At 37.6% G+C, this 22,486-nt stretch overlaps 1 protein-coding gene across 7 annotated transcripts in view; it reads right to left on the bottom strand.

Annotated features, from left to right (window-relative positions):
• Positions 1–22,486, bottom strand: part of GRM1 (glutamate metabotropic receptor 1) — a 387,866-nt gene that overhangs the window by 60,760 nt on the left and 304,620 nt on the right. For all 7 annotated transcript variants that reach the window (XM_072826883.1, XM_072826908.1, XM_072826933.1 and 4 more), the window contains 2 exons: positions 6,189–6,435; positions 1,740–1,908 (listed from right to left, as the gene is read on the bottom strand). In XM_072826883.1, coding sequence (XP_072682984.1) covers positions 1,740–1,908; positions 6,189–6,435 — 416 coding nt within the window. The remainder of the gene's footprint in view (positions 1–1,739; positions 1,909–6,188; positions 6,436–22,486) is intronic.

Raw genomic sequence — 22,486 nt, 5'->3', positions numbered from 1 at the left:
TTCCTGGGGAAGAGCCTTACTGACATACAGCCCATGCACACTGGTTTGGTTGCAGCCATGCTTACACTGCTGAAATACTTCTGTACAGAGTGGAAACTCGTGGTATCTTCGAGTCTCCTGACTGCCCCACATTACTCCAGCCTTGCAGGACTCCTTGCCCAAATCCTCCCACAATCCAAGGACTAACCCTGGGCATGGCAGGAGGCCTCCTGCACTCTGTCACAGCACCAGGATGGGTCTGTTCTGATCAGTTTGTCATGACAATTATTAGGTACTTTTAATATCACATCTGCATAGAAGGCACAAGATATTTAAAACTAGGTTGAGGGGCACCTGGGTGGCTCAGTGGTTGAGCATCTGCCTTCAGCCCAGTGCGTGATCCCGGGTCCTGGGATCGAGTCCCACATCAGGCTCCCAGCAGGGAGCCTGCTTCTCCCTCTACCTGTGTCTCTGCCTCTCTCTCTCTCTCTCTCTCATGAATAAATAAAATCTTCAACAAAAAAAAAGTTTAAAACTAGGTTGAATAAAACTAATTTAACCTTATGTGTCAATTTTTGTCTAATAAAAAAAAATGCAATCAGTCAGTCAAACAAACTAGGGTGAACTGTCTCAGAAGTCTGTTGCTCCCTCCAAGCAGCTGGTTGAGAATTTGAGTCCATCATGACAGCTCTTTGAAGATGTTGCAGTTTCCAAATCCTCTGTCTTTACTGACCAGTAGAGGTGAGGCTCCTCCAGTTTCTGCACCAGCACTTCTGCACATGACCACACCCCTCAGTGTAGCTGGCAGGGCTTCCCTCTGTAGGGGTGGCCCCCCAGCTCCCAAGAACAGCAGGCAGCCTAGTGGCCGGGCCAGTGGGCCAGCGCCTCGCACAGTATGTGCTCCAGCCCAGCTGTGCCGTGTGACATTTATGTGACAGCCTATCTGCTCTCAGAGATGAATCACAGAAAATTAGAGAGGGGAAAGATCTACCAGGTCATTTAATCCATCCTCTTGCCAGCTGGCAATCACTCCCCTACACTCCATTTCCTAGTGCATCATTTAGTTTGGTTTTAAATAGCATGGATCCAGAGAGCGCTGTTCACATGCTTTCTTCACGGAGACTTCTCTCTAGCTTCTCCAGCCAAAGGCTTGGTATTTGATGTTTATTTACTCTAGTGTTATGCATACAGCAATATCCTGGTTACTCACTTGCCCCAGGCTGATAAGAAAGCTTCTAAGAATAATTAGGAAGTGAGGACTCTCTCTTGGCTAGAAAATGCCATTTTCAAGAAAATCAAAGAAAGTGGTGGTGAAAAGAAAAACGATAAGCAGCTTCTGTGTTAGCTCTTTTCAATCTCTTTTATGTTAATTATGCGCTTATTTTGTATTGTTCAGCTTCTGCTTTTTTTAACAATAGCTACAACTATGACTAAACAGTATCATTGGTTTTGGTTTCCACATTTACTTCTGTTTCGATTTTTATTTTGCATACTTGTCCCCTTGTTTTCTATATTGGATCGAAGATTCCGGCTCATCACTGCAATTCAAATAAGGACTATTCTTAAATATTCGAATGGTTTGCCTATATGGTTTCCTAATCTTTCTTTGTTTTTCCAATTTTAGCAAAACACAAGAACAAAAACAGAAAGGGTGATGCACCCTTTCTGGACAGTCTCATTGAAGAAAAATGTCTGTTTCTTTACATAGGCCCATGCAACTGGCCACCTCCTGTCCAAGGATGCATCTGTAGCCAGCTTACCTTAATTTGACCCTTTAAGCAAGGCTCACTGCACACAGACCGTACCATTCCACTCTTGTTCATTTGGATTTTGTAATCATCGATGTTCAACACACCTTCATGCCAGGTTCCAACATGTACGTAGTCATAGCGATTAGCTTCAGTGTACTGCAGATTCATGATATCATACCTACAAAGAAAACAACACGTGTGTGTTGGAGAATGTGGACATGATGTAGAAAACAAAGAAACTTAGTAAAAAAAATATAATAGAACGGAGATAAAAGCTAGAATCATCCTACATCCTAATGCCTACCAATATTTAGTTCCTCATGTTTCTTCTGATTTTCCAAAATGAGTATTTCACTCATTAGTCTCTGTATATCATCTATATCTGCTAAAGGATGTACTTCTCTTGTACTTTCCTCTGCTTATTCTCCCCTCAAATAATCCTGTTTTGTTGAGTTGATTACCATCTCCTTCAAATCATTATTCACTAAGTTATTCTTTGAACAAGTCATGATTCTTGAGAACATTAATTTCTTAACTTGACTGCTTTCATTCTAATGTCCTTTTTCACATTCAGTTGTCATTTTCATCACGCTGGATTAAAAGAAGTGAGTTTTACCAAGTCTGGAACTATTTTAGGTGCTAATAAAGCAAGAAATCTGAGAAACACAGCTTTAATTAACAAGGATGTTGGGGATTTAACATCTTGAGCACTGACATTTAAACTGGTCTCTTCCGTTATTAGGACAACCATTTCTGAATCTAAATAATCAGTGTCAGTTATTCCAGTAATTTCAAATGCTGCAATGCTACACTATGGCAAAATCTACATTAGAAATCCTCACTGTAGCCGGAGTGTGCTCTGGGGGGCCAGACCTCATCATTTTTCAATGTGAGCAATGGAGAACATTCTCCAATGCGATGAAAAGAGCACAGGACTTGAACACTAGAATGTATAAGCTAGAATCTCTTTTCTAACATTGCAACAGTAGATTATACTACCTAGGGATGTTATCAAGCTCTTAAAGGTTCACAGAGTTCTTGTGGGGATTTATTAACATAAGGCAGGTAAAACGCTATCTCACAATTGGCACAAATGCATATGTAAGGCAATATCACTATATCATTCATATTTGAATTACTATGAATGCCCTAAAATACTCTGGTTGTTTTCATCACCATAAGAAAACTGGAGAACATCTTTGTACTTGCAAAGCTGTCTCTCTCCCAGTCATTGGAAATTCTGTGGCATTCTTCAATATTCTCTCCATGTTGCTATTTACTCCAAGTAAACTATAACTCATGTGGCAGTGTCCCAAAAATGTCTGCCTGACTCCCACTTACTGGCTCTGCAAAATGGGATTCTTTTTGGTGCAGTACCTGTGCAGCTCTCACCTAGAACATAAGAGGCATGGCCTCTTCCTCTTGGTGCCTGACCCTGAAGAAAGACAGTGATTAACAGGCATTCCTCTTCCTCACCTCCCAACCCCCCAAACCCCTACCTAATCCATTTTGCAATTCCTTCTCTCAAACCTGAAACCTGATTCAGACTGAGTCCTCCTCAGCTCAGTACTCCAGGAAGCTATTGTCAACCTTAGTTGGCATTCAAGACCTATTGGTTAGATCTGGCTTATTTCTTTATCTGGACAATTAATATTCTTCGTGGGCTTTTCCGTCTGTTCTTAATGTGTCTGCCACAAACAGGGTAGCTAGTGGGCTTCTCCAAATCCACATTCTGGCAATTTATCTAAGGGGAAAGGGGACTTCTAGGAGAGGAAAGGATGCATGTTTTTTCCAGGAGAGCAGTACCTACTGGATGAGAAGAGAAAATGGCATGCCTGGAGCACATTATTCATCTCTTTGCTGTTCTGACTTTTGGCTAATAGATAAAGGTTCCCATTCTTCTTGTTATGGAGCCATACCAGCATGCTCTTCAGAGTAGCTCTCTGATGGATAGCCAAGTGGGTATTAACTGTGGGCCGATGGCTCCTACTCATCTTGCTGAGCAGTGGTGCTAATCTACACCTCCAATATTTTTCCAGTTCGAACTCATTATAGTTATAGAACCTGTTGTAAATGTTTAGTGAATAACTTCCTTTAATTTTTATGCTTTACCCCATATTGTTATTGACTCTCCATACATACTTTCAGTGAAGACTCTGGTGCAATGATAGCTTTACGGTAGCTTTTCCCCATAAGTCAGTTTCCTAAGATGTATTTCAACTTCCTTGTTTGCTCTTCAACAGGAGAAATCAGTTCACACTTTATTAGCATTTTAGAAACTGAAAAATCTGTAATATTTTGGCATGAAAACGCATTTTCAAAAAGTTCCAAAAGCCAGAGGACACAAATACTGAAAGATACCAAGGGAAAAAACTGAGATACTAAACAGAGGCCTTCCCCTGTGCTGTGTGTGTTAATGAACACTGCTCTTTTCTCTTGACCCCAGAGTCCCTCCTCAGCATGTTGGCATTTATTTGGAATATCCTCATGCTGTAAATTACAATTTTATAGCATCCTCTCGATGCACTCAGTTTATGTTGCATGATGATTAACTAAAATAATTACAAGAGGGACCAAAAGCACGAATGGGGGTATGAGAGGGGATAGAAGCAGAGGGAGGTATCTGAAACAGAAACTGAACACAGATTAAGCTGACCAGTTTCAAGCATGAGGAAATGATCCTTGAAAAGGAACCCAGGGGAAAGCTCACTATTTGAACATGTAATTACACATGGAGGAAAAACAAGCTAAAACTGTGTGCCAATAATTTGGATAACTTACAGATAAAGAGAGCAGGAGAAAGCTCATATGTATGGCATGTCTAAAATGCATCTGATCCTGTACTAGGCACACTGTGTATGTCATCTTATAGAATCATGAAGGAAGGTTCCCATTCCAAATCTGACAAGGTATGGAGCCTAGTTTCCAGTGGAATCCAGGTTTGCAACCATAGGCTTAAAGGAGAGAGCGTCCGTGTTCTGAATCTCAGGTCCATTTGCTCCTTCTGATATTATTTCCTAGGGTGCCAGGCACCCAGAAACTTTCCACATTCCCCGGCCCTGACTCCTTCCATCCACCCCACTCATATGTTGATTTCAATCTCCTCCTACCTAACTAGAAGCCTGGAAGGAATCTGATAAATTCATCATTGTAATTGCTAACAATTACTTATGTCACTTCTCCTTGCTAGGGCTATTGGATTTTCACAGGGAGGATCCATGTAGGCTCCAAAGGCACTGTCTGCACATAGAACTTAAAACTTACATGAAAGGAAGAGGTATGTTGAGAATTACTGAGGGTCAGATAGTCTCTTTCAGTACCTCTGAAATGACATTAAGAAGGCTGCCAGCATCTTTGCCTAATTTTAGGATTAACTAAAAGGCAGCGTGTTGTGGCAAATAGATTATAAGCCTCAGATTCAGACTGCACTGCCTCTACCAGTTACTCTCTGCATGAATTTAGGTGAGTTTCTTAGTTTTGCTGACACTCAGTTTATCATCTGTAAAAGAGGATAATGATATGCCGATAGCAATGAGGATTAAATGATTTGATGTTCCATTTTAACACAACATATGCTTCCCTAAAACTTAATTCTGTAAAATCATATACTGAAAGATAACAGGGCTTATGAGAGGAAAAAAAAGAAAAACAAGATTGTGGGATACTGTATAGCAGCCAAGCCGAGGGCCTTTTTCTTTCTTGCAGCAGACTTTGATCTTATCCCATGATTCTGATTATCCCTTGCCTAGACAAATTCATATGGACAAATAAAACTGCTCTTTAAACTGACATCATTCTCTACCAATCACATGTGAGCTAACTGATATTATAAAAGCAGCTGTTGCAGAACAGACTATATACAAAATGACTTGGTGAAAATACATGTATATCAGTTAGGTTTAATTTTTCTTTGCTTCTTGATTAACTCTCTGGAATACCAGAAAGAAAATTCTTTTCTTTTTTGTGTTAAGAGACGTGTTAGTAGGAACATAAGTTGGCCTAAAGGAAGGGGATACACAAGTAGGACTTGGTTCTCTTCATATATTAAGCTCTTATTAAAATATTACACAACCAGCATGGCACTGGGACTAATCCATCAGAAAGATGCTGGTCTGGTGCTGGCACTGCCAGGGAGGGGCCCACTACTCAGGTATAATCTCTTCAGTTTCTTGGGCTTGTAGGAGGTCCCATGCATTCTGAGGAAAGGGCCAGGGTAATAAATAGCTGGTGGGGAGGTGGCGCTGGAAGAAAACAGGATTGTGGGTGTTTACCAACAAGTTTTCAACGTTTTATAACATAATTTCCATCTAAGATTTGACCTGTCTTTTGACCTATCTAGTTGTATCTATCTTCATGACACCTAGAAATCATGACACCAAATGGACCCAAGTTGCCATCTGTCTAGCTCAGGGAGGGTCACAAGGTTATTCGAACCCATTACAGAAAAGACTGCTTTACCTTCCAGGAGCATCCCCTTTCTCATCAAACCACACCTCCTCTCCAGACACACCGATGAACGTGGACTTGATGAGGAAGTCCAGGAGTTTGCTGCCGTCGATGGGCTTCATGGCATCACAGAGGCCCACATGGCCTGGGCAGAGGGCGTGGTGCATGTTCTGCAGCCCGTGAGCCATGGCATAGATAGCATTGATGACAAACCCCATTTTACTGTCCTGAACATAGTTTTCTTCTAAGCTTTCATTACCTGCAACATAAAACAGACTGCTACCAAGGATGCAATAATGAGGTCTAGGATTATATGTTCAATTCTTAGATGCTTTTCAGGGGTCTCACTGGAGACCCAAGGAAGGAAAAACCAAGTTCACTTGTTCAAGCCTCATGCATGTGACTAGTTCTAATTCTATCTGCAAATAGTTTATTCAATTTTATTTTCTGAATTCAATAATGGTTTTATAACATATGAAGTAAACTCCATAGAGGTGAAAATAAAGAACTTTCAAATATTGCAAGGAAGTCCTTAAGGAGCAGTAAAAATAACTCATTCCCTCTTGGCTCACAGAGACTTATATTAAAACTCTCCCTCTATCACAGTACTGGAAAAATGTTTTTTATATCCTCTATGACAATTCACAATCTATAATAACTCAGTTTGTGTGTTACCCAAACCCTGATATTTTTTCTTGATGATTCCACTAATTTTTCCATCTCTTGGGCCACAAAAACCCAGATTAAGAAGAACTAGGTAAGGACACCTGGGTAGCTCCGCGGTTGGGCATCTGCCTTAGGCTCAGAGTATTCTCCTGGGTCAGGGGATCGAGTCCCACAATGGACTCTCTGTGAGGACGCTGCTTCTCCATTTTTCTACGTTTCTGACTCTCTCTGTGTGTCTCTCATGAATAAATAAATATTTTTTAAAAAAAGAAGAACGAAGTAGTATGAATCTCTCTTTACATATGGTTGAAACTATAGAAATATTTGAATCAGATTTGCTGATTATTAGAAACTCAGGTAAATTGTTTCTTTTAAAAAAAAGATTTTCTTTATTTATTCATGACACACACACACACACACACACACACACACAGAGGCAGAGACACAGGCAGAGGGAGAAGTAGGCTCCATGCAGGGAGCCCGATGTGGGACTTGATCCCAGGTCTCCATGATCATGACCTGAGCCAAAGGCAGAAGCTCAACCACTGAGCCACCCAGGCACCCTGGTAAATTGTTTCTTGACGGAAAAGTCATACAACACATTTAATTTTAGACTTTAACCTTTACCCATGAATTTCAAAAACCCTGCAATCATTTCTACCTATGTCACAGTGATCAAAAGTTCCCCAACTGCCAAGCAAGTATCACAAGAATAGTATAAAGTTAGATATGAGCTCCATACAGAAGTTTCAACTTAAGGACTTAGGTATAGATGAGAAATTCAGAAACCAATTGGATATGTTGAAAAAAGATAATAGGTTTATAAAACAAAATAGATTTGGAACACATCACTGGCATAATTCAGAGATTTTGTACTTAGTTCCAGAAATCTGCTTCTCTCTACAGCAGACTTTCCCTCCCTTTTCCCCTTATCCCCACCCTAAACTAATAGTGAGGGATCTATTCCACTTATGCTTCAAGTGCTAGAAGCTGGGAAAGGCCATGCGTTCAGCCATTGATGGGGTTGAGAATAGCACGAAGCTCCTTGTTCCCCCAGCCAGCTGACCTCTTTCTTCCACCCTAGGTAGATCACTGGACACTGAAGTTCCTACCGGAGAGTGGCAGAGAAGTGAGAGAAGATTGAAGTGTTTGGAAGATATAAGATGATAAACAGCTTTGACTTTGATGTTAAGCTTGAGAAATAAGACATTGCTAAAAAGTTATTTCTTCTAAAGATCTATTTATTTATTTGAGAGAGAGAAAGAGAGAGAGAGCATGAGTGGGAGGGGCAGAGGGTGAGGGAGAGAGAATCCCAAGCAGACTCCAAGCTGAGTATGGAGCCTGACACCCCTGATGCGGGGTTTAATATCATGACCCTGAGATCAGGACCTGAGCCAAAACCAAGAGTCTGGTGTATAGCTGACTATGCCACCCACATGCTGCTAACAAGTTATTTTTTAAAACTTAATTATTTAGATATAGTTGAAAATGTGACAAAAATACTTGTAGCTACCCTAAAGTGAGATACAAAATACCAAGGACAGATTGAAGATGGGAAGAATTCCATCTCACCTTGTCTTCCACAATTGCTTACTAGGAAATTATTAAAAATGTGATTTACTCAAAGTAATATTTTCTCAATGGAAAGGAAGAAAGGAAGTAAAAAGTAAGACAGGCAGAGAATACACTTTAAAACCAAACCACACAGAGCAAGTATAGACGTTTATATAAAGCAGAATCCAAACATCCCTGCAAAATTGTGAAGTCATTGAAACAGGGTAACCTGGTTTGTCACCAAGAACTCTTGGCTCTTAATGTTAGTTTCCTTTCTATCTCTTTTATATTTGAATATTAAAGAGATAAATGACTGTCATCTATCTGTTAAGTTTGAAACAAGGCTTTAAAGACTGTTTGAAACCTCCAAGTGCTGGAACTAAATGTTAAAACTGCTAGAATGAAAGAAGTTACAAGGAATTAAAGAAAGGGGGAGAAAAAAAAAACAGACAAAAATTGAGAGGCAAATAACCTTCAATGCAGCAGCCTCTTAAAGGGTTCTAGTCAATACAAAACCACCTGTTTTAAGTTACAGCTATTAAAGAACCCAGGAGCAAACTGTGAGAAAATAGGAGAATAAATACCTAGTGTTCTTCATGAAAAATTCTCTGTTGGGGCAAGCCTTAACAACCACTGAGTTTCTTGTTTTTGTTTGGTAACTGCTATTAAAGACGTATTATATATTTTCAAAATTATGTTGATGTCTCCAGTACAAACTTTTTAAGCTAGGATTGTCTGGTGGGTATGTTATTTATAAGCATTGAGACTGTAATTGCTCTTGGATTTCTCTGGGATCAATATTTTCCTTTTGATTCTTATTTAGGGCAGTCATATAACTTATTGTCCAAACTGGGCCACTTTTGAGAGTGAAATAATAATGATTCTGGAAGCACAGGTGTAACCAGACAAACTGGTTAAATGGTGACGTTTCTTGAGCCACACCAGCCTCTAAGTGTATCTTTTACTGCTGTTATGATGTTATTATTATATGTATATAAAAATACATGCATTTTTGTATATGTACAATAAACAATTAGTAGACTATTCTTGTCAATTTTAACTAATTTTACATTAGATAACAGTAGGTAAATGTTAATGGGAAGTATACACATTGACACTAGCTACTATTTTTGGATTGTTTATACATTGTTCAAATAATGAGCTCATGATAATCCTGCCAAATAGACATTAATCTCCCCATTTACAATTGAGGAAGGAGCAGTGGTATCCCAAATGCAATCCTGATCCTTATTTTTTCTGTTACACTCAGGGGCAGTGTGGGTACAGATATAGAAATCTACAGATGCAGAACTTTTTTGGTGGTTGAGGAGAGGGCATCCTACTGTGGATCATCATCAAGCTTGTTTAGGGCTTGCTGTTTAGGCTCAGAGTATTCTCCTGGGTCAGGGGATCGAGTCCCACAATGGACTCCCTGTGAGGACGCTGCTTCTCCATTTTTCTACGTTTCTGACTCTCTCTGTGTGTCTCATCAAGCTTGTTTAGGGCTTCTCCCTAGGATCCTTCCAGATGTGCACAGCTGTCTCTCTGAGCAAAAGTACCGACACCCAGTCTTTTAACAGCAAACTATGACAAAGAAGCTCATCCTGTCAGTATTCATTATACAGGCAGCCAGGAAGCTAGGCACATGTTTGCAGGAAATATTTGTAATTCACACGCCTTTCCAAAATAAACACAAACAGTTTGTGTGTTTGTGTAAATGTGAAGCGAGCACATGCACTTCTTTACCTTGCAAGTCCACTGGGTCTGCACATGAAGGGGGTGCCACCATCAGCTACTACCCCAGCTCATTATGAGCTAGCATTTGGGAAGGTGCAACATAGAAAATCATCTGGCCTTTATGGGACCATTTTCTTTGCCATAGCAACTGTCTCAGATAATGTTGCAAGAATCTGTCACTGAATAAACAGAATATGTTAGAGGTTTCCCTGTACCTCCCATATCCTATATTTTCATGACCAGTGAATAGAGAATCCAATAATAATATTGTCACTTGGTGGGAAGGTGTAAACACTGGGGTTCCCTGGGATTTAGTGCCCTTTCATAATACTAATGTCAGGATTTTTAGTGAGAAGGGGATTTTATGATTCGGTTTTCTGTGGTGTGTTAACTGTTATAGACCACTAGGGTATCATTAAATCATTACCTTTCCTAATACACTAAATAGAATCAAATAATTGTAGTTGACTGTGTTTATTTACCTTCAAAAGAATACCTGCTTAACTACCTCAGAGTGGATTGTAAAAATAGCTACCTTGATTCTAAGCAGTAATCTTGCTCTTATTGCTACAACACAATAAGGGCTACAAGTTGTTGCTTGAGTGAGGCAGCACACATGGTCTTCACAGGGGGGAAGGAGGGAGCACTGACTGCATACCCTCTGAAAACAGGATCTTCATGGCAGTAGGGGGAAGGGTTGGAGGTTCTATCTGCTTCCAGTTAGGACGTCTATTCTGTAGAATGGTATAGCATAAAGAACTCTGGACGAGGCACACGAACACCTGGGACCCAGATGCAGATGTAGATGCAGTGCTGCTACAATACGTCGGTACATTTCCAGCATGCCATGGAACTTACATAAGTCTAGACCTCCTTGGGTCTCAGTTTCCTAATTAAAAAAAAAAAATACAAGTGGATCAGCTTATCTTTCTAAAGATCTCTTGCCGCTCTAAAGTTTCTATGCTTTGCTTTTCCAATTCTACATTTACTGCTACATGGCAAAGCCATTTACATAGTCTATCGTTTTACTCTTCACACAACAATATGTGATAGCTTCTATGATCACTCTTTTACAACATGTGAAGACTAAAATTAAGTCACAAATGGGGACTTCTTTCCCTTTGATTAATCCTTCATTCCCTTCTTTTCTTTCAGGTAAATGCTTCTATTAAAGAGACTCCCTATTAACTAGCACTTCAGGCCTTCTGACTTACCTAATGGTAAGAGATGAGTGATTCATTTTAAGAAGAAACTGGGAAAAAAAAAAAAGAAAAAAAAACAAAAGAAGAAACTGGGCATGCTCAACTCTGCCCTTTGCTTTCACATTTGGAATCCATCATCTGACAGTACTCAAAGGTTCTGGCTGGTTCTGAGGCTTTGGGTAGATGTGGGCTGTTGTGTAGCCCTGCCAGTAGGCTAGACAGGTTAATCTCTCTAGTTCTAGGATCAAGTAGTGAAAAGTCTATCTTGGCCATATATCTAATCTATGTCCTTAATCCAGTGTGGTTTCTGTTTTTCAGTTAGTTTTTTGGTTGTTTTTAACTTTAAAAAAAATGGGGGGGGGGTTATTGGCTAGCTTAGTCAGTGGAACACTCAACTCTTGATCTCAGGGTCATAGGTTTGAGCCCCATGTTGGGTGTGGAGATCACTTAAAAATAAAATCTTAAAAAAATTAACTGAGGTATAACTCATATATGGTAAAGTGCAGAAAACTTTCTTGTACAGATCAATAAATGTTTACATAAGTTCATAACCATGTAACTGATGTCAAGATCCTAATTTAGAGCATGTCCAGAATGCTTTTCTTTATTTAGAGCTTCCTAAATCCATCCCAGCAATGTTTTGTAGTTCTTCAGTGGGCAGAATCTACATATTTGATTTTTATTATGCTGCAACAATTGGCATATTTGAAAAAAATGTTATTTGTTGCTAGTATATAGAAACACTCTTGATAGTTGTATTTTAGCTTTGCATCCTACAAGCTTGCTAAATTAATTTATTAATTCCAATTTTCAATAAATTCTTTTGAATTTTCTATATATACAATCACATTACTAACACAACATCTGTTTGACTCCTGGGTCTACTTCTTAGTTGTGTAAAATCTGGGAAGGAAGTACATTGTCTGTCCCACTGAAATCCCATGGGTCGTAAACTTAGGGTCACGTAGCTAATAAGTATAGAGGCAGTGGCCTCCAGTCCCCTTGGCAGGGACCAAGTGGCATTATGCATGCAAGTATCCAAGCGCTGGAGAACTCCCCTAACAGAAAAGACATTTGTAAGCAAAAACAATCAGTTTGATATTTATTTTTTTCTGAGTTTATAATAATAATTGTCTCAGTTTGAATGCTGAAAGTGAAAGGATAAAGAATAGAGATTGAGAGAATGTTGAAGTGTAAAAGAGTACTTTGGTTGATGACTGTTCTATTTCATTAGAGCAACCCCACCAGTATGCATAAATCCAGTTGCCTTTTCAAATTTAGACCCTCAGTATTAACTTCAAACTAAAAAGAAACAAAACAAGCATTCTTCTATCTCATCATAAAATAAGGAAGTATTTTGGGAAATAGTGATAAACATAACTATCCCAGAGAAAATATTCTTCTGATTTCTTGGCATTTATAACTCTGCACAGCCTCTCTATCTGAAAGCATTATATACTCAGTATATCATTTGATACACGCTAAATTCAGATCAAAATAGAAAGGGCTGCATTATTTTATATTGTTAAGAAAATAAAATTCATATTCCTCTAACTGACCTAAATATCAGATTAATTGAAGAAAGATTAATCAGATCATTTTAAAAATAATGACCTCAAAGGATGAAAGTGCCTTCAGTTTTTCTTGAAGATCTAGACTGTTAAATTTTCTTTCTGCTTTTCCAGGGAGAATTTGTGATGAAATTCACAACTGCCTAGGCTTTCTCTGTTCACACCACAGAAAAATATGATCCCTCCATTATTTCCTGTTCAGTTTATTAAAATGTAAATTAACTCCTATGTAGGATAGAAGAAAGGAAGGTTCATTTAACCGAGCATATGTTATTATCACTGTTATTATTAGTTGATTTTCTATTGCTTAAACCCACCTGGGTTTAACATATGTGAGCAGTACATTTTTCTAAATTCACCATCACAATCTTTTGTTAAGAGAGAAATCCCCCATTTATATGACACGTGAACAATAGGCTCTCAAATTGATGATAATATATGGTAAGCCTCAATTCCTTGAAAATACAATTGCATTTTAGGTAATTCGTTCAAAAATTATGGTGTGTGTGAAAAACAAATGAGGACAATTGCTGCTGTGTTTAAATGATGCTGAGAATCCAGTCAGTAACAGTACGTTGAATTAGAGGGATAGTTCAAAGAAAACAAGGGCAGCTTGCTATGTGCCTTTGCCTTTATTATTGATCTGGCACAAAATGCTGTCATGAAGTTATAAACCACTCCCCCTGGGTAACTAATCTTTGCGGGTTTGCAGTAAGCATTTGGCAGGTAATCATAGAGATAAAGTATGTTACAGAGAGCTGGCTGCTTTAACCACAGAGAGAAGTTAAAGTGTTGCTAAAATTCATCAGGCACCAACTCTTTTCTCAACAACCTGTGGGGTCAGATTCCTTGCTTACTCCTCTGGGTCTCTATCAACCTCTAAGAAGGCGTATCTATGCTCACAGCACCACTTCTGCTTACTTATGGATGATAGGAAACATGCTTCCTTCTACATATGTAAGAGAGTTCCATGATTCAATGCTATTATGATCTATTTTGAGTTCCTGTCAATAGTTTATCCTTTTTAATGTACCTCCAGGTTTATGTTGCATTGTTTGGACTGAGCTAATAGGTTAGAGTGGATTTTGCAGAAATATAATAGCTATTTGTAAATATTCTACTGATCTCTGAGCTATTTAATTAGGACTTAATATAGCGTTGTCTGGTAGGCAATATAGAGTCTTATTTATTACAAAAACAATACCATAGAATTATATGGCATTGGCATTTTATGTACTTTAATAATTGACTTCTTATTAATACAGTAAGTATCTATAACTTGACAAAATATCATACATAAGAAACATACTTTGGTACATATTAAACAATTTCATATTCTTCAGCCTTTTCCCTGGAATTCATATGCCAAGTGGATAAGTTGGAAGCCTGGAATAGAAGCCTATCAAATTCTAAACAGACTTTGGGATTTAAATATAGATTATAAGGTTTATTAGCATGCCTGTATCACCTAAGAATGAGATCTACTATGGATTTTAATTTATGGTTCATCTTCCTAGGTCACTATTAGTTGGTATTTTATGTTGATATTTTAAGTAGACAACAGCCCGTGTAGATCACAACACTATCTGTACCAATGTTGCAACTGTTGGGATTTCTTGAATGGCATATTCCTTTTTATGCAGTGTCTTCCAATAACATCTCTTGAAAGAATCAAATTTGGTATTCCTAAGGCCCCAATAAGAACTCATGGCTAGTGAGACTTTAGTCAATATGTGTCGCAGAAATTGAAAGAGTGGTTTTTAAGATTAATGTTGTCAAGCACATACAGGAAAAGAATTCTTAGCAGAATCTGTTGATAAACAAATACAGGGTGCAGACTTTATTTAAATCCGCTTGGATGTCAACTGCTCTGCTCAGATTATAAAGGGCATATTTAAAGAAACAAGAATGCCAAATATAGATTCTATAAGAAGGACCTCTTTGAGAAGTTAGAGGGCTGATCTGAATCTATTAAAATTATATTCAGAAATGGAATACAAGCAATATAGCCTAGTTGGCCAAATTGTTTCCCATACAGTGTGGGTTAACAATTCTGAAATAGCTGTACATGCACCAAGGTTGAACAAATAAATCAATGCATGGCAGATGGTAGAAGCCAAGTTTATCATAGTTGGAATGGAAAGTTACAGATAAGCAAAGGGGGAAACTGGAATAAACCGTGTGGTACTGGAATCAAGCTGAAGGCATTAGCATGAATTTAAGTTTAGCTTAATATATTGATAAGTTTATATAGAAATAATTATATATAATTATATATAGTATTATATTTATATAATATATATAATATATATATATATTTAGATGTGGACTGGTATATAAATATTTCTCAATTCAGTGGACTGAAGCTACAATACCCAAAAGCAATAAGCACACTCAGTGCCCAGGTCTTGGTTTCTAAAACCATTTTCTAGTAAAAAGAATCAAGACTCTTGGAGAAATAAACAATTGTAGGGCTGGGGCAGAAAATGTACAAGATGAGCCTAGAGCATCCTGCAATGCCAGAAACTAAGGAAGTGCTAAAAAAAAAAAAAAAAAAAAAAAAAAAAAAGATAAATGTCAAAAGGACACTAGAGTCAACTGAAAGACTACCCAAAGGTCTTTCCCAAAGCTGAACAATTTAAGCAACAAAATAAGCAATATAGTATTAAATTATAACCCAAAGTATAAAATAGAGTCACAAGTCCATGTTCATATACATAAATTATTAAATTTAAAAAAATAAATGGAGAAGAGACAAATATAAACAGAAGAATTCCAAAAAATGTATGTCCTGCCCTTAAGAAGGTGAAGAATAATTCCCCATCCCTTAAAAGTGGAATACACTTAATGACTTGCTTTCAAAAAGCACAGTATTAAAAGTGGTATTACATTTAGTGACTTGCTTTCAAAGAGCACAGCATTAAAAGAGGTATTAAAAGAGAGACCTGGTAAATACTATCTTAGACAGGTAATCAACGTTACATCATCAGTAATAAATTGATAGGGTACTCTCTTAATCTGTTGTGTTGAGAAGACACTTCATGTCTGTGGTCTTCCTCCCAAAACCCATAATCCCAGTCTGACCATAAGAAATACATCAGCCAAACTCAACTTTAGGAATATTATTTTTTTTTAATTTTTTAAGTTTTTATTTATTTATTCATGATAGACACACAGAGAGAAAGAGAGAGAGAGAGGCAGAGACACAGGCAGAGGGAGAAGCAGGCTCCATGCAGGGATCCTAATGCGGGACTCGATCCCGGGACTCCAGGATCATACCCTGGGCCAAAGGCAGGTGCTAAACCGCTGAACCACCCAGGGATCCCCAACTTCAGGGATATTAAATAAAATATCTGACCAGAACTCCTGGAAACTGTTAAGGTCATCAGAAACAAAGGAAGTTCAAGAATTGTCAGAACAGAAAGAAGTCTAAGGAGACAATATAAATGAATATAATGTGATACATTGGGTGGGATCTTGGAATACAAAAAAGGAGAACTCATAAAATATGAAAAAAAAACATGGTGTTCAGTTAATAATAATGTACCAATATTGGTGCATTAATTGTGGCAGATGTAACATAGCAATATGAATTGTTCACAATATGAGAAACTTGAGTGCAGAGAATATAAGAACTCCCTGATAAAAATCTGCAACTTTTCCTTAAAATTTTTCTAAAATACAAGCTTTGTTTTAAAAATCTGCAAGAATTCCATCAAACCTGACCCAGCATCATATACAGAGATAACATGATCAAATGTGATAGGAATTTAATGTGATAGAAATTTAATCAGGTGCTTTCTATGTGATAGGAATTTAATCAAATGCTTTACACATATTATCTTATTCACCTCACCATGACTTATGAAATCAGTGATATTACTATATCCAGCTTACTTACAGAAAATCCAGGGACTAATGGGTTGAGTGACTTGTTCAAGATCACATAGCTGTATAGTGGTGGTGACTAGCCTGACACCTAGCTGGTATGACTCCAGAGTTCTCATTCTTAAGTATTATGTTGCTCTGTCTCTCACTTAGTTGTAATCCAAGAGTGCTATTTTACTCAGCAGGTTCATAGAAAGATGTGGTGTTTGCCACCACATTAATAAATGTTTGTGTGTGCAAAATAAAATTCTCCCTTACTTGTAGATTATATAATCTATAAAGAGGACTTCCACATATTTCTTCACATGGTGAGGTCACCATGATTTATTTCACATGGAACGTGTTGACATAGAGGCAGAATACTTTGCATGGCTCTTTCATATAGATGTTCCATTCATTACTCTATAGAGAAAATTTAAAAACAGACAAAAATTATTTGAAAAGAAACATACCACTAAGAATTAATATTCTAGATTCTATGACCTCAGATTGACCTAGCCTCAAGAAACTATTAACTGATTTCCTAAGATTTTATCTGAGTTCCCAGACTACTCAAGGGTCAATCCTTCTGGACACAATTGTCCATGGGCTTAGCTGGAAGTGTACCTTTCTGTTCTGGGGGAAATAACCACAGAGGTTAACTTAAGAATCTAATTAGACAAGAACCCTTGGGGCATATAGCCTTGGTTGGCAATAACAGTTTGGAAGTCACAGAATAAGAACAAACTTAGAGGAGGCTCTTAATGTACCAAAAGGAACTCTCTCAAGTAGCACCCACTGTCTGTGCCTGTAGTTAACCTAGACTGCTAACTTAGACTATTGGGGTCAGGTTTTTGCAAACTGACCTTGTTCAATCTCATCAAATCACACTCATCAAAAATGCATTTGAGGAACATATGGAATTTAGTATTACTGGGCCAATATTTCTGTTGACTGTGAGATTTTTTTGTTTTATGGGAATTTTGCTTTCTAGGATGCCAGGTGTTACACCATTTTTGGATAATGCTTCAATCATGGGATTCAGTTCTACTGAAGTAATTGGGCAACGTATCAAGATTTTTCCCTCATGGCTTCTAGTTATTCTTAGATGAGGGTATATGAGACAAACACAAATGTGGTCAAGATGATTCTCTGTCTACACTTATTCCTTGTTCATTTTCATACCCAAAGGGGACTTTTTCTAGTGTAATAAAGCCAATTATTTTTCATTAGGACTTGGAATTTAGATGAGGTACATGTGCCTGACCACCTCTTAATGTAACTGATACTAAAAAACATATAAACAAGTATCCACCTCTAGAGAGAAGGGAGAACACAGAGGCCTTGACACCCACTAATCACTAAGGTTCAGAATTGAGATAGCAAATATAATGGACAGGGTTAGTCATAACCAAGGCTATATTGAAGGAATAAAGAATGGATACATGAAACTCATCATAAAGGTAGGAAAAGTCTAGGTTTATGTACTAGATTTATATCAAATCCTTTGTAATTTGAGGATAATCCTGGCTTCAGGTTATAAAATTGAGTAATAGAACTTTTCCTTACCATGGGTATATGTGTGTATGTGTGCATGTGTGTATGCTTGTATATGCTCTGGGTTAAATAGATGCATGTGTGCTTTTAAAGTACTGTACTATTTTGAGGCCTGATATTCTGCAGCATTTTTCAGATGAACTTAACATACAAAGAAGCCTCCTTCTCATTAACGCAAGTCATGCTGAGTTGTCACAGTACTCTGAGTGAAGTTAGAAACATGATATTAATCCCCCTCTGCTGATTTCCTTCATAACTAGGAACAAAAAGGCAGCAGTAGACATGAATTCCACCCTTAACTAGGGATAAAAAAGCTAATTTAGAGGGGCATCTGGGTGGCTCAGGTGGTTAAGCACCAGACTCTTGATTTCAGTTCAAGTCATGATCTCAGGCTGGTGAAATTGAGCTCCACGCTGGGTATGGGGCCTGGTTAAGATTCTCTCTCTCCTCCCTCTTCCCCTCCCTGCTGGCATTCTCTCTTTCCCCCTCTCTCTTTCAAAAAAAAAAAAAAAAAGCCAATATAGAGATTGATGAAAAATGAGCACTGGAACCAAGGCTTATATATTCACCCTGTATATGCTCAGAAATATTTGGGAAAGATAACCCAGGGAAAAAATTGATCAGTATGACACTGCCACATTGATCAAATATGACAGCTGCTTCTAGTGGTGAGGTCAACATGAAACCCATTAAAAGAATCTTCTCTAAGAACATTTGGCATTGATTTTTCAGTTGTGCCCCCTGAAAGTTCACAGAACTATAAAGTGAAGGCAGCAATGATTTTGTTTTCCTTCATAACTGTTGAATCAGAATCACCAGGTACGTCTGCAACTGCTCATATAGAAAAGCACAAAAATACAGTAGTGTATTTTTTTTCAAGTTATATTAGTCTAGGGGAAAAAGTTTGTTTTGTGTACCAAGGGATACTGTGGTTTATTGGTGAGTTTCCAGTGCCTCTGGCTTCCTTGAATGTGATGGAGATACAAGTTTTAGAAGCCCAGATAAACTTGTATGCAAAGAGTAAGAATAGCTGCAGGCCACTGTGCTGCCAGAAATCCACCACAACACATCCCCTATTTCTACTGCAATTGCAAAGCCACCATCATATTGTCAGAATAGACTCTACCTGCAATGGAAACACACCTTCCTTCTTTCCATGCAGCAATAAGAGCTATTTAGACATTGTCTTCTATATTATCTCAATGTTTCTCATAGTGAATGACTGACAGCTCAGGAGAAGGATCATGACCTAACGGAGGCTTGATTATTCTTGATGGTGACTAGAGTACACTTGAGCACTTTCAAAAGGAAACCTAATGTGATGACTATAAGCTATTACTTGAGATTACTGAATATAAACTGTAATATAAATGAAGTGTCTATTTAATATATTAGTCAAATTAGGAGCTCTTAATATCTGTAGAAATAAAATAAGCTGTGTATAAATGGAAAAACTGAGGGTTGGGAAGTTCAGGCAATTATTTCAGTCTGAAATAGTAAGTGAGAAAGTTCTTCAAATCTCTAAAAAGATAGAACCATAATTCTGTTTCATTTTAAGCTTGTGAACTAAGTGTTGTTGGAAGAGAGCTGTTCAAGGCTCATATCCATCCAATTGTCTGAGGGGAAGAAGATGTTAGTTAGTAGCTGTAATAATAGGAATTTTTAATATCTTTTAAAATAAAATTTTAAGGATAAAGCAAGCTTATGTATTTATTTAACAGAATAAGAATTTAATACTGTAGTGACTACATTCTCATTTTGAAAATCACTCAGCCGTTCATGGTGCACATTCCATATGTTGGAGACTGTGCTGCTTGTATATTTTAAAGAGTCAAATTGCACGGATCCACCTCTAAGGACAACAATTTAGAAAAGGAATCAATCACTGTAAAATTCCAGGGAGGCTTCATATAGGAGGTTGGACATAGACTGTTGTTAAGTAGATGTAAGACACAGAGTGAAGAAAGGAAATAGAAGAAGAAGAGGTTCCCTGAATAGCAATATTGACAGAAGTACAAATACACAGTGTGGAGGAAACAGTAAAAACCTAAGCCTTTATTAACTTGGCTAATAAAGATACCAATAATACTATTATTTACTGAACTTTAAATAGCCTGTCAGAGAGTTTTAGACAAAGTAATAAGCCAGAATCCAAGCAGACTTTCAATACTGAAGATTCAGGTTTCTTTCTGGCACCAACACTCCTTATTTATTTATTTATTTATTTATTTATTTATTTATCTATCTATCTATCTATCTATTTATTTATTTATAGATTTTATTTATTTATTCACGAGAGACACGGAGAGAGAGAGAGAGAGAGAGAGGCAGAGACACAGGCAGAGGGAGAAGCAGGCTCCATGAAGGGAGCCTGACGTGGGACTCGATCCCGGGGCTCCAGCCGTGGGACTCAATCCCGGGGCTCCAGCATCACGCCCTGGGCTGAAGGTGGCACTAAACCACTGAGCCACCCGGGCTGCCTACCAACTACTCCTTTTTAGGCTTTATTTTCCTAGATGGTTGTCCAGTCCTCAGTGACTATTTTCAACATGCATAAGCTGAAGAGTCTTATTCCAACCCAGTGAATTAGAGGCCCTGAGGAAGATAGGTGAATTTAAATAGGCAAACAAAGCAAAGTTAATGTTTTCCTATAGTTAGTTGGGTTTTGGATCTCAAACCAAATTCAGAATCATACAGCCTGGAATAGGCCACATAGAAGCTTTGTTCTACCTGAGCTTGTTAGACCCGAGAAACTTCAAGCCTGCTCGATCTTTTCCAAACTTTCCTGCTCTCCAAACCTCCAAACTTTGAGATCAGATTCTATCACTTTGAAAATGTCAATTTATAGTATAGCTGACAAAGCCCAATAAAATGGGGCCCTTTTCATCCATGGTAATAATATACCAACAATGATAAAGAAACTATGGTACATCTAGACAAGAGTATATTTATTATTCAGTGGTAAAAGGAAATACTATTAAGATGTGAAAAGACATGCAGGGCTTTTAAATGCATTTTATTAAGTAAAGGAAGCCATATGTAAAGAATATACGCTATGTAAGTCCAAATAAGAGATATTCTGGGCAAGGTAAAACTATAGAGACAATAAAAAAGAATCAGTGGTTTCCAGGGGCTCAGGTGGGTGGTGAGGGATGAATAGACACAGAACAGGGGCTTTTCACAGAAGTGAAAATACTCTGTATGATGCTATACCAAGAGCAGTGGTACTATGGACTTTGATTAATAATAATAGGTCAGTGTAGGTTCATAAATCATAACAAATGTACCACTTTGGTGGGGAATGTTGATTCTAGGAAAAGCTGTACATTGATGGAGACAGGGAGTATATAGGAAATCTCTGTACCTTTCTCTCAATTTTGCTGTGATTCTGAAACTGCTTTAAAAAATATTTAAAATATATATGTATAAAAAAATAAAATATATATGTGTATATATATTTATATATACTATATACCTTAGCATTCATCTAATATTTGCTCTGTTGGGGGTTAGGAATATTGAAAGTTTTTATTTTTCCTGTTTGTACACACACATTTATATCATTGTATATTGGATCATTTTCTTAGTATAAATCCTTTGCAGTAAAATTTCTCAATCAAGATGTTTCTTTAGACATTTGATATATTTTGAAAAAACCGTCCTTCAAAAAATCTATACCATTTATTCTACCATTAGCTTCATATTTGAATGTCCATTTTACCATATCTTGACCAACACTACATACTACCATTTTGTAAAATACTTCCCACTTTGATAGATGCAAATTATACCTTTGGTTTGCTTTGGTTACCAAAGTAAACTTTTCTCTTTAGTGAATTTTGTATTCCTGTCAGCTGCCACATTAGTTTTTAAATTAAATAATGATATTTATAATAGTATGTTCAAGTAGTTATAATTATTTCACTTATGTGAATTTTGTTGTAAATGAATTTTAAAAATATAAGTCTCTTTTGCCGAGCACATTACTGTGCTATATCTTTAGAATAGGAATTTTCTGGCAGGAAAGTTGTTGGAAGTAGTACTTTCCAAATTTCTGCTATAGCACACAGACCTTAAGTTCTACAAGACAGCCAAGTCATATGCAGGTTGTGATCCCAGGGTCCGGGAAGCTAGCTTAATATCTCCGTCCTCTACT

The sequence above is a fragment of the Canis lupus genome, chromosome 1 (genome assembly GCF_048164855.1).
Source record: "Canis lupus baileyi chromosome 1, mCanLup2.hap1, whole genome shotgun sequence".
Lineage (NCBI taxonomy): Eukaryota > Metazoa > Chordata > Mammalia > Carnivora > Canidae > Canis > Canis lupus.
This window is presented reverse-complemented; position numbering and strand designations above follow the sequence as displayed.